The following is a 12,495-nucleotide window of genomic DNA, read 5'->3' as shown; positions in this document are numbered from 1 at the left end:
TAATGCAAATACAACCACAAATAGAAAACAGAAAAAATTAATGCAGTTATGAAATCCTATGTTAAAATAGGGAGGTTTAGACTTGATGTTACGAAACATTCTTTACCAAGAGGGTAGTTAAACACTGGAACAGGCTTCCTAAAGAAAGGGTCCATGTTTCCAGCCTGTCAGTGTTTAAAAGGCATTTGGACAATGCCCTCAGAAACATGCTCTAACTTGTGGTCAGGCAGTTGGACCAGATGATCGTTGTAGGTACCTTCTGACTGAACTATTCCAAATATTGCAAGCTTTTTAGACCAAATATATTCATATTATGCATTAACAAAATCTAAATTATCAGGATTTTTTCAAAGTAATATTTTGGAGGAAATAATTGAACAGCTTTCCAAAATTTTGTGTTTGGGAGTATCTGGTGAGGTACTTGATGATCAGGAGAATCATACTGATGTTCATGAGAAACTGAAATAGCCTTACAAAAATTACAATCCAGCCTAAATGGAAAATCTTTATGAAGGAAAACTCCTTGAGTGTAACTGCACACAGAGCATACTTCCACTGGAGACAAAATACTAGTACTGCAAATTGCATTTTTGTATAGGGAAGACATCTAGTGGTTGAATCCATAGCTATCTTAGCTAGTAAAACTGGTCATTAAGGGGTGTGTTTCTTGACAGTGTAATTTCTGCTTGTGTTGATGTTGAGTTATGCAAAGTTTACGCTAGGAATGTGATATTAGTAGTTGGTACATAATCTCTGCATTCTCATTAGAAGAGCTGTTTTGGGCTGAGTCCTTAGCTACTGACAAGTGTTTTAATAGGACAAGGTTTTGTCTGTTCTCTGTGGTGTTTTGAGATTGGTTTTCTAGGTATATAATTCCTTTTGGTGACTTCGTGGAAGTATTCTGTACTGTAGGACAGGTACAGTCATATGTTACTGTTTTGGGTGAGGTGGGTCAGAGTGGCAGGAAGGAGCACGTATTTCCTGTACTGCATACTGTATGTGGTTTGTGAGGATTCTTCTTGTTGTATTTTCAATAGTAAGTCTCTTGGGCACTCATCAGTGATTTTTGGAGCCTTTTTCTTAAAAAGCTTTTGGCAAATGTGACTTCTCCTATAGCTGCTGACACTTCGTTATTTCCTTTATCTCCTTTCTGCTTAAGAGTAGGGTTGTGGGTATTTTTGGTGAGGTATTTTGAGAACCTGCTGGAAGGTGGCAAAGAATCTGAAAATTTCATGTTTTCTTGTTAAGACTTGATTACCTCCTTGAGACGTTCCTGGGAGTTTTTATTTTTGTGATATTGTTAAGTTATAAATTAGATCTTTTAGATCTCCAAACAGTAATTTACATTCTAGTTTTTTGATAAAATCAGTCTTCAATTTGAGACACTAAAATATTCTAGTTTTGCTTTAAAAGGGTGTTTCAAAGGATAGTAAATACTTAGTAAATAAAAAATATCTATTTACCAAACAAAGAATTGAGAGTCCTAATCTAAAACTGCATAACTAGGAGTGGGAGGAGCCTATGAGTTTCATTCAAGACGACATATCATTTGGAGATGGCAGAAGAAGATGTCACTAGATGGCACTGATTTCCACTATCTGCAATAATTCAGTGACTTCTTTGCTATACGCAAATCAGAGCTCAGCTGAATCCTAACAGATGCCAAGTATTTAAAGGACTGAGAGAATTCAATGCAATTTAAACACAAGGATTACCTCAGTTCTGTGTGTGTTGGATACTATTTTCAGGAAGAGGCTAAAAAAAAAATATTCAGGTTAAATTAAAATTTCAAATTAAATTAAGATTTCAAATTTAAAACAAAATTCAGCTCATCTTAAACACCAGAGGATTACTATTAATAAAAACTTTCTTTGCTTGATTCAGTCCACTTTGTCATATCTGCTGATTCTTTGCTGAAAGCAAGTTTAAAAAAAACCCTAGCTGTGTAATGTTTCTTCTGTTCCACCTCATGTTTTCTTCTGGCAAGACCAGGTTGTGGTTTGGGGTTGTGTCTTCCCTGTTTGCAGGTGGTTAAGCATTGGCCTCCAACCACATAGAGTGATATGGTGCTTAGATAGCAGGTTCCAGTAAGTCTGCTGAAAATTGTCTTCACTACACTATATGAAGAAGCTTTAGCATCTGCAAGGAACAACAGTTTAGAGTCTCCCATCCAGCTCTTTGCCTGTCAGCACTGATCATGCAGCTTGCAGTAGTACGTGCTGCTGCCTGAGCTACAGCTGGCCCATGCGGCCTGTTCTCATGTCTTACCACCATAGCTCCCTGCTAAAGGAGGGATCAGTTACTTCGTTTATATGCAAGTTCTTTCCTTTTCCCACAAAATGAGAGTCTCCGCATCGCCCTGCTTTTTCCCCAGCAATTACTGAGAAGAGCTAAGCTTTAAGTCAACATCTTGCACCAGGTTCTAAAGTGCAGACCGAGCATGGGCCTGGGCGCTCTCACAGGGGCTGTCAGTTCATTCAATATTGGGCTGGTTAAGAATCTACTCGGGGGTTTGTTGTATATAAAACACCTCCCTAAGTGCAAGCATGGGTATTCTAGTTATTGGATTCATCTTATGGTAATGACAGGCTTCAGAAATAAGGGGAAGGAGGAAGCAATTTAAAGCTAATTACAAAAGAATTAAGGTAAGGAGGTCTCATTTACTGCAGTGAAATCTAATACTGAATTTGGGAGCTAGTCTGTACACTGAAGGACAGATTAAAAAAGATACTTAAGCAAACCAATATTCAAAACCCCCCTAAGAACCTCTAAAGCACTTAATTGTTTTTCTTCCAGCTTTGAACAGAACTACTGAATGATACCTTCCTTCCACTGCATTGTTGTAAGCTACTCTATTGGTTAGGAGAAAATGGAAGATTTCCTCATTTTCCTCAGGGACACAGTAATTCTTACTGAACAGAAGGATCATTTAGGAGGAAAAAGTAAAAGTATCCACTGAAGGAGAGTAGAAAATTCCTAATGAATGTGTTTTAATGTGTTCATGTAGCACACGTGAGAGTACTGGTCACTCCACTGCACTTTAGTAGTCCTCTGCTTTTACTTCCCCTTCCCGTGCACTGCTAGACAGGAGAAGACACAGAGGGAGAGCTAAGTGCTTAGATAAATCTAAAGCATGAATAAATGTAAATTGCTTGTGCTTATTTAGCTCGGCTGAACACAGGCTTTGCATACCAACCGAAACCAGTAATACTCCTCAAGTCCTCCTCCAAGCCTAGGAGAGATCTAGCAAAATAGATGGGTTTTTGCAAGAATAAATCTTCAAATGTTTTTGGCTTCTGAAACCTTAATTAAGTGAGCATGGAGTTGGGAAACTCAAAAGCTAAACTCAAGGGGACTGAAATAGAAATGATAAACAATTGCTGAATAGCCATTTTATAATTAATTTCCTATTTTATAGACTAGAACTGTATTAAGCATGCTTAATATATAACAATTAGTTTCAGGGGCAATTCTGGTCCTGAGGCTGCACTCTGTCAAGCCTGAGTGACAGCTGCAGTGGTTCTCTATATCCTGTGTCAAAACCTGCACCTCATGGTTTTACTTGAGACGAACTACTGCTTTTGAATATGAAAGAGGTGGCTTCTGTCACCAGAAGACCCACAAATTCCAAACCCCTTGTAGAAAGAGAAAAGTGGTGACAAAAAAAAAAATAAAAAATCCTTACCTGACTTAAGCAAAGCTGTCACAGATGGTCTGTCCTTCAATCTCTGGTGTCCAGCCTATGCAAATGCCAAACTTAATTATCAGTATGAATGTGTCCTAAAAGCAGTTATGTGTACTTCATCCTATTGCATCTTGGATGTGGGTTAAACAGCATGATTCACTTAAGAAAGTAAAATGTCATTGTAAGAATTTCGTGTGGCCTAACTACTAAACTTTATGTATGTACTTCATCTGATTCTGCATCAGCTTCCACCCAAATCCTTACTGAGATGTTGATTTTGCAAGTATTGAGATGCTGTTTCAGAGTGCAATTGTCCACATAAGAAAACTTTGCAAAAGGGTATTGTGGCGTATGAAGAAATCACGGACTCGTAGGTCATGCAGCAAGCGAATCCAAAAATCCAATTCGACCATCTTTATTGCTACACAGAGAGACTTTTATACACTAAGACAGAAACCTACACCCCCCATAATGCCCAATCATGGACTTACAAAAATATTTTTTTACCTTCTACTGAGCTTATCACAATAACAATTATTCTACTATCAAGACAGGTTTCAGTTCCCAGGCTGTGCTCTGTTTTTTGTCAGGATGTGCTTCAGGATGCAAAACTTGTATGTCTCACTCCTCCCCTGCTCTCAAGGTCGCTACTGGCACACACTGTTGCTCCAGATGCAAGTAAATCTTAACTATGTGAGCGACCTTTCACTGAGCCCACAGGGTATGTCTGTTTCTTTTCTGCTTTTCCATTTGGTAGAAAGGCAAAAAAAAAAAGCAACTTGATCTTAATGTGCTGTGGCCTGAAAATGAGAAAGTAATGATTAATAACTTTGAGTCAAGACGTTACATGAATTTATCACTGATCTATCATAAGATGTCAAGCCAGATAAGATGTCAGGAAAAGGGACATGTAAACAATCAAACCTAAACTCGATAATCTTGATGGGCTGATGTTATGTTCTCAATTTTCATGAAGTCCCCAAGGGCGACAGAGATCAAACTATGACCTTTCTGCAGATAGTTTGGAAAGACCCAATTCTTCCAGGCTGCAGAAGCCCATCCTGAAAAGACTTGAAGCATTAGGCAGCTGCAAGATCCTATACCTGCAAATCACTTACTGCAATGTCTAAATGCATAACAATTACTTCTCTTGGTGTTCAATTGCAACAGCAGGCATAGTTAGGGAATTCCTGTCACCCTTAAGAAGGTCACATACTTGACAGGAAACAGGGGTGCTGTATAAGTGATCCTGAAACAGACTTCAATGCGGTTGCACAGATACACCAAAAAAACACTTCAACATATAGTTTGATACTACCTTAAACTAACTAGCATGTACATTATTTTTTCCTGTGACCACCCATTTCTATCTTAAATTACCATTATACGTGACCTACCATATGTTCTTTATCCACCTGCTTGGCAAAACAAGAGATCATGCATAAATTCTATGAAAAAGGAATTTGTTTATTTATTTATTTTTTTAAAAAAGGACCATTTTTCCATTACTGAGTGAAAACTTTACAAAGTAAAGTATTTCTTTTTCATTAATATTTTAATATAAAAACTTAAATCACTTACTCTGATATTACTGTTCTAACGGGAAGTCTTGTGGCACTGCAGGACACAGGTATTTTCAGTCTCACTCCAGTATCTAATTGTAAGTTCATCGCTTTTTTTAAATAAAGCCGTTTCTGTGGCCACTTACCATCAGCAAAACATCTTTACCACCAAATCAAAAATAAAGCATCTTCACTAGCCCAAAAGAGAGCAATCTCTAATAGCATTATTACAAAGAGAAGCTTTGTTAAAAACAATTTATTTTGAAAGTTAGACACAACCTTAAAATTGTACAAAGACAACAAGCACTCAAATTACACAAAGAGTTAGCAGTGAGTACAATGTGAACACAACAACAGTGAGTCTTGCCTCTCTTTATATGTAAATATAAATAGAGATCATCCTTGCCAAACTTCCAGCTTTTTTATTCTTTTTTTTCTTTTTTTTTTTTTTCTTTTTCCTGAAAACCAGCTCATTATGCTGCAAAACCTAGCAGGGACCATTTCACTGTTCAGTTCAACAGAATCGCTAAAAGGGGCTCTGGCTAAAAATAGTCCTTCTATCATGAGAATATCCCATACTTTGCAGAACCAAGTTTCTCTCTCAATTGAAAAACAGCTTTCCCTTTCATTATGGTGAATGTTTCACCTCCTCTAGGGACCTGCCAAATTATAGGCTTGAAAATGCTTAAAAATATTAGAACTTGCTTATGCTGTTTCAAGAACATGCAAGCTGAAACTAAAATGATGCATATATGTAAGTAGTCACGAAACAGAGAATGTTCCTGTTTGTATTTTACTCTTTGAAAGTGTTGTTCCAAGAAAAGCACTTTGGAGTAATTTTAGCTCTGAGTTGGCTAAATTAATACAAGTACATGGTCAGAGAAGAAAATATTTCTTCTTTTTCTTTCTCTTTCTTTTTTTCAATTACAGTTTAAAATGTATTAATAAAACCACCTAGCAACAAGTATTCCGTATAGCTTGTCCCTACATATGTATGCAAAATGAAAAGCAGACGTTATTACCGTCCCTTAACTTCTGAGAGTATACTCTTTATAGGAAATACATGGAAAAATAATGCAATGTTCTTGCAGACAAAAAAGGAAAACCCCATGAAGACTGTTAAACAACTTAGCCACAGCCTCTGTTCTAGGGATTTGTTATTACTTAGGTACACCAGAAACTTCTGCTGCAAAACTTTCCTAAGATCAATAGCAATTAAACCAAGGTTATGCTTTATCCAGCTATAGCCACACCAGCAAAGTTATGCTCTGAACTTAAGTGTTTGCAGGACTCTGTTCCCAGACTGACTGGAACCATTTTTACTTTTAAAGAAAATAAGTGTGTCTTGTTGATGATCTGGGTTATGCCCATGAATATAAACTTACTTACTCATTATTGTTTCTAGGTTACTTGGAAGTGCTTTATTTTTCATCGTTTTACTCCATTATGAATGGTTGTTGCAATGGATCAGCATCTTGAATTTTCAAAAAGCTTGAAAAAAGTTGTGTGGGGTTTTTTTAACAGTTTTCCCTTTATTAAGACACTAGTGTCCTACAATCTGCTGTCAGTTCCATTCAAAATCCTGTTGACCAGTTTTTGCTTCCAAATTTTTGTGAGTTTTTAGCCTATGGCTGCACTGATAAGGTTCCTCACCAGGTTTGTACCCTCTGCAGTAATTCTCCTTAAAAAATAAATTGGTACTAGAATAATCACCGAAAATATGTTCAGAATTGTGTTAATTCTGTAAATTGAGGCTCTGTACACAGATTGCTTTATAAGTAGAGTAAGCTTTTGAGAACTTAAGTGTTCTAATATTGCTTTGCCTTACTCAAAATGGCTCGTTTTATCTTTTTAACAAAAGCTGTTGATGCTGCTTTTATTTTTATGTAAAGCCGTATAAATGAAAGTAACTTGATTATTATTTTTTTTTTCAGTTGTACGAGAGCATATTTAATGTTACCATTAAGCTTTTAAAAATGTTTGTCAGCTTGCCAGTCAAGGGAAAGACATACAGCGTTAATTCTTATATAAAATGGTTATGGGGCGCAGCCTGTGAAACCCCATGTTAGCAAGAACTGAGCTAACTTGCCCAAATTCATACCATTTAATCATACCATCTTCTCTAGATGCTTTTGCTTAATGGAAGCCTGTTTTCTCGATAACTCCATTGTTTTCCATTTGCTTCAATTCTAAGATTGCATTCACAAGGTTAAAAAAATAAAATTAAAGCGAGGATGTTGTTTCACTGTAATGAAACAGCAGCTGTAAAAGAACACGTTCAATTATTATCAGGACAGAAAAGGCTATTGGCAGTGTCCCTTTCACTTGGCTTAAGAAGATTTATAAAACAGTTGTAGTTCAAGGCAGTTCATGATCTTAAGCTAAACCCAAGCCTGTGCAACAGCAAATGATATTTTGGAAGGCATATGTTGATAACTAGGATTAGAGAAAAGAAATTACTGCTGTCATTTCTGTCTGAAGTTCTAAACCAGCAACCAATATCATTGACAGGATTGCTATGATGGCATGGGAGTCCCTCTGGCTTCAACAAGGACCAAAGGTGCGGCAACATACCGAGGACTCGAGTACTGGTACAGATGGATAGGAAGCCTTCTTAGTTTTGTCCCTTTACTCAAACAGATCTCATAGCAGAAGCCTACAAGACAAGTTTATAATATAACCCAAGTGCATTTCTGTAGAAGCTGATTGCACCAAAACCAGTTGTTACTAAGTATGTAAGTCTCTCTCAATCCAGCAAAAGAGACTGCTCTAGAAATAGCTAGGGAAATAGCTACAGAAAAAAAAAATGAGTTATTTTGTCTCCTTTTAGCAATTACTTAGTATTGCCCTAAATATCTGGAATAAAAAAAATACTGAGATCTACTGGAGAAAAGAAGCTGAACTGAACAACTGGCTCCACCCAAAGGAGTTAAAGCATGCTTACACCATCCTATCCACAGAGCAGAGGATTTCTGTGCTGCTAGAAGACACTTGGCACCTCCCTGAACCCAAAGCATCCCAAGGAAATTGACAGCAAGCAGAAGTAGGATGTATTCCAGCACTTTGCACAGTCCTCCCTCATTTAATTCAAAATCTTTATTGAGCATTTGCATCAAGGGGGCTATTTGGCATAATAACTTGCATTAGCTCAGTAATCGCTTACTAGATTTCGGAGAGGGTAATGTTATTGAAATTCTGCACTTTCCCACTTTACTTTTTGCTAGTCCAGTAGATGTGGCCTTGATACAGAGAAAGAAATATGGCCTGGGTCTGTAATTCCCGTATAGCTTTAATTTTCCTGTTTGTGCTTACAGGTATTGAATAGCTTTTGCAGCAACTACTTTGGAAACTATTTTAATCGCTTTACCTCCTTTGATTAAAAGGCTGAGGACAAGGCCAGAGATATAGAGGACCCTCAGGGAAAGATGGGGGATCCTCTTCTCCTGTGCACTGTAAAAAAAGCCTTCTGAACTCTGCAATTTAGTGCCCCCCAACTCCCAGTTTAGATTTAGCATCCTTTGTCCTGCTAGTAAGAAAAAGGCATTAATCGTCTCTTCTAAGACCTAGGCCCAGTAAAAGTTTCACTTCCCAGCAGCTGCACTGCAAACCACACTTAGTTACTGGTTTGTCTACTCAACTTTCAAAGGTTGGCACTGAAACTGAAGGGGACATGTTAAACCGAGGCAATGAAACAACTGAATTAAAAGAGTGGGCATGGTAAACCTGCAGAACTCCTAACTTTGTGATAATAGTGGAGTTCAGAGGTCAAAATAAGAGACTGGCTAATTAAGCTAGATAATGAAAACATCCACAGTTGCTTCAAATAGGATAAGAGTATTTTAGAAGAAAAAGGTTTTCCGTTTTAGAACATAAACTGAACTTGAATATGTGCAATGTGACTTGATTGAAATGAACTTGATTATTTGCAATAATCCTCCCCCAACAGAGCAGTTATATTTTAACTAACCATTCTACAACTTCTGGCATTTCAAATGTGCAGCACTTCTTCTTGGTTGCTCATGGACAGGGTACTGGACAAAGCAATCCACTGACATGATTAACAATCCCTATCGCATCATCTTCCTCGTATATTTAGGTAGGTGAGGTCCTCCATCCAAATGCCTTTTTCTTAGCGTCAGTTACAGCTGGACTGAACGTAGATAAAAGGTATGCCAGGTATGTCCCCTACATTCATCACGAGTTCTACATCAGTGTAGCTCTGAAGTCTACAGCAGGGTTAGCAACAGTCTGTGGCATACCACTAAGTTCAGAAATAGATTGTCATTTCTACAATAATACAAAATATCTTGTAAAACCAATATGTAACACTGTATATATGCATGAATATAAAAATAAACCACACCATCAATATGTAAAACTTCACAACAATGATGAAAACAGTTTTCTTCTCAACGGTCTTCAGTATTGATGAGTTGGTTCTCATTGTCATACCCATCAGGCAGGTATGCTTTCCTTAGCTGGTCTGACTTAGGTATCGAACTGCCATTCTTGACGTAGCGGGACAGGAAGGCTCGCACAGATGGATGATCAGCCTTCTCCAGTGGAATATTAGCTTCCAGGCACATTTTCACAAAGTCCTGGATGACGCTGGTTTTCTCTGTCTGGGCAGTACTGTTGCACTGAAGGGAGGCAGTCAGAGTCCTTTGCTTCTTCCTGACGTTCTGTTCCTCAAACTCTGCCTTTCGCTTTGTGTGTGTTTTAGACTTGAGGTGGTCATTGATGGCAGACTTGCGAACGTGATTCAGAACCACGTTGCAGGAGGTACAAAAGAGTTTTCCTCCATCTTCGTGCAGCTCACTGCCAAACTCAGTTACACGATCCTGAGGAGTTACATACAAAGCAGTCTTCGAGCGGTTACGTGATGGAGCAGACTTCACTCCAAATCGTTCCATTGCTGCCTTTAATAAACTTTACCTGAAAGCTAGGGGGAAAAAAACACACTGTTAAACAGTGCTAATGATTTCAACCAAATAGTTCTGCATGGAGTCTATTCAATATCCAATATAGTGCTTATGGACATCTAAAAGATAATTACATGTAAGATCCATGTGTGAAACTATTATTGTAAAGGTTCTTTATCTTGAATTCCAAAGAACTTAGGAGACCGAAGTTCCTCGTGGGTGACAGTAAAATACTTTTCTAGTTTCTACAACTACAAAGCTCAACAGAACCTTCAAAACTCAATCTGTTCATCACAAAGTCAAACAGAAAGGTCTTATACTTTTTGTTGGAGTTTTTATCCTTTGCTTTTTAGGGTATAGCATGCTTTCTTCTTAGTATTTTCAATCTATTTTGCAGTTTCTTACTTCTGTTGACATTTTCTGTTTACTTCTTGAAAATGTGTATTAGTTCTGTTAGCAAAAATTTAGTTGTCCAAATGTTTGGCTAGAAGGCCCTTACCGTCACTTTAAAAAGCCAGCAAAAAAACCACAAACAAAACCAAACCGAAACAACCAAGCCTAAGCTTTGTCAGCACTCATTTGGAAACATCCCTCACTTTCACCCCAGCTCAAACTGCAACTATTAGATTGAATCGTAACTTGGAGCCAAAAGCAAACCAGCCAATAATTTTGTCATTGTAACTAGAGACCTGTGAAACAGACTGATGTGAACACACAATTGCAAACATTTCAGTGCAAAATAAAAACCTGTATTTTCAAAGACAACTTCTCTGAGGAAGATAACTAAGAGAGCTGGACACTTTCTAACATCATTCTAAATCATATGATGTTACCCAAGTAGGCAATAACACAGTTGAGTGTACTAAAATCGAACAGGACCTATTTCTTTTGTTGTTGTTGAGAAATAGAGTAGCTGGTGTAAATCTCAGAGAAGATAATTTAAGTCCTTTTCAAAGTGAAGTTAGTCAAGAAAAAGCTCTGTTCAGGTTTGAGGTTCTTCGAGCAAAATGATCATTCATTATGCCAACTACCTACTTCCTTATAAAAAAAATTGCAACAGGTGTCGTTTGTTAAAAATATATATTTTGGCACATACTTTGAGGAAATATAATAGGTTGCCTGAGCATTTACTTATGGGTGTGAACAACTTTGAAGAATTTTGTGTTACCTGTCTGCTTACAGAGCAGACTGAGAGAACAGAATACCTCTAGATGTATTATTCTCTGTACTTATTTTGTTAGAAATACCTAGTTTGCTGTTGCAACATTTCAAAAGACCTTCTGCCTTTAAAAGACCAGAATTTCCAAGCTAACTATAATTGAACTTGTCCAGTTCTAAGGACTGAATGGAGTTTCTGCTCTCCAGAATGCCCTTCGCTTGCTCTGGAAAGAGAGTAAAGGAGCAGAAAATTCAGTATTCACAATTGCCTCTTTCTTAAACTATCAGTTTAAGAAACTACAGTAAGAGATGACAAGCCTTTGAAAAAAAAAAAAAGGTGATGATGGTCTTGTTGTTAGCTAATTTCCTAGTTAATTTTTTGTACTTAATTTAAATTTTCTGCTGCTTTCCAGAACTGCAAGTCTGGACTGATACTGCACAACACTTCAGACTAAGGAAAAAAATATTTTTTCATTATTTTTGTTGCTTTATGCAACTTATCCCCACGAGTTTCCTCCGTAACGGTTTCCTGAAATCAAGCGGAAAACCTTAACCTAACATAAAACTTGTTGATTTAGGCTTCTGGAACGTCAAAACAAATCCCTTCCCAAACTCAGCGTTTGCGCTTACGCTTTGGCAAAATCCGCAAGAATTCTGCCCGCAGCACAACTACTGAAACATGGGATTTTTGGTGTGGCTTTGTTTTTGTGCTGTTTTGTGGGGGTTTTTGGGTTTTTTTTTGTCTCAGGTTGTGGCATGGAGCCTTCCCTGCCTACCAGCGCCTCAGTTCCTCCTGGGGAGCGCAGGGGAAGGCGGTGGTGCCGCTGGGCCCTGCGGGACGGACACCCCAAGGCGCCGGGAGCCCCGGGGCAGGCCGATGCGGACGCCTGGGCTAATAAAAGCGTGTCTCCGGGGACAGACCCGCTGCGTGCGCGGGAGGACCCCGCAGCGAGCCCCGCCAGCCTTCCGGGCGGGGAGGAACGCGGCGCCGGATCACCGGCCGCCAAACAGGTTTCGCCAGGCCCGGGAGCCAGCACTCTACGCGTTTCTTCCCGGGTGTTTGGTCGCCATTTCACCCGTGAAGGCCTCTCGGGAGCGCCGGGGCCCGCCCGCCGCCTCCCCTCCCCAGCCCCGCAAGGCTGAGGGCCCGGTCCGGTCCCCAGGCCGC

The 12,495-nt window shown here is 38.7% G+C and overlaps 1 protein-coding gene across 1 annotated transcript in view; it reads right to left on the bottom strand.

Moving 5' to 3' along the window:
* Positions 1 to 5,131: 5,131 nt before the first annotated feature.
* Positions 5,132 to 12,495, bottom strand: part of CGGBP1 (CGG triplet repeat binding protein 1) — a 7,709-nt gene continuing 345 nt past the window's right edge. The window contains exon 2 of the mRNA XM_014947351.1: positions 5,132 to 10,189. Within this exon, the coding sequence (XP_014802837.1) occupies positions 9,657 to 10,160 (504 nt within the window). The 5' untranslated portion in view covers positions 10,161 to 10,189 and the 3' untranslated portion in view covers positions 5,132 to 9,656. The remainder of the gene's footprint in view (positions 10,190 to 12,495) is intronic.

The sequence above is a fragment of the Calidris pugnax genome, unplaced genomic scaffold (genome assembly GCF_001431845.1).
Source record: "Calidris pugnax isolate Ruff unplaced genomic scaffold, ASM143184v1 scaffold95, whole genome shotgun sequence".
Classification (NCBI taxonomy): Eukaryota; Metazoa; Chordata; class Aves; order Charadriiformes; family Scolopacidae; genus Calidris; species Calidris pugnax.
Note: the sequence above shows the minus strand (reverse complement) of the source record. Positions and strands in the feature narration are given on the sequence as shown.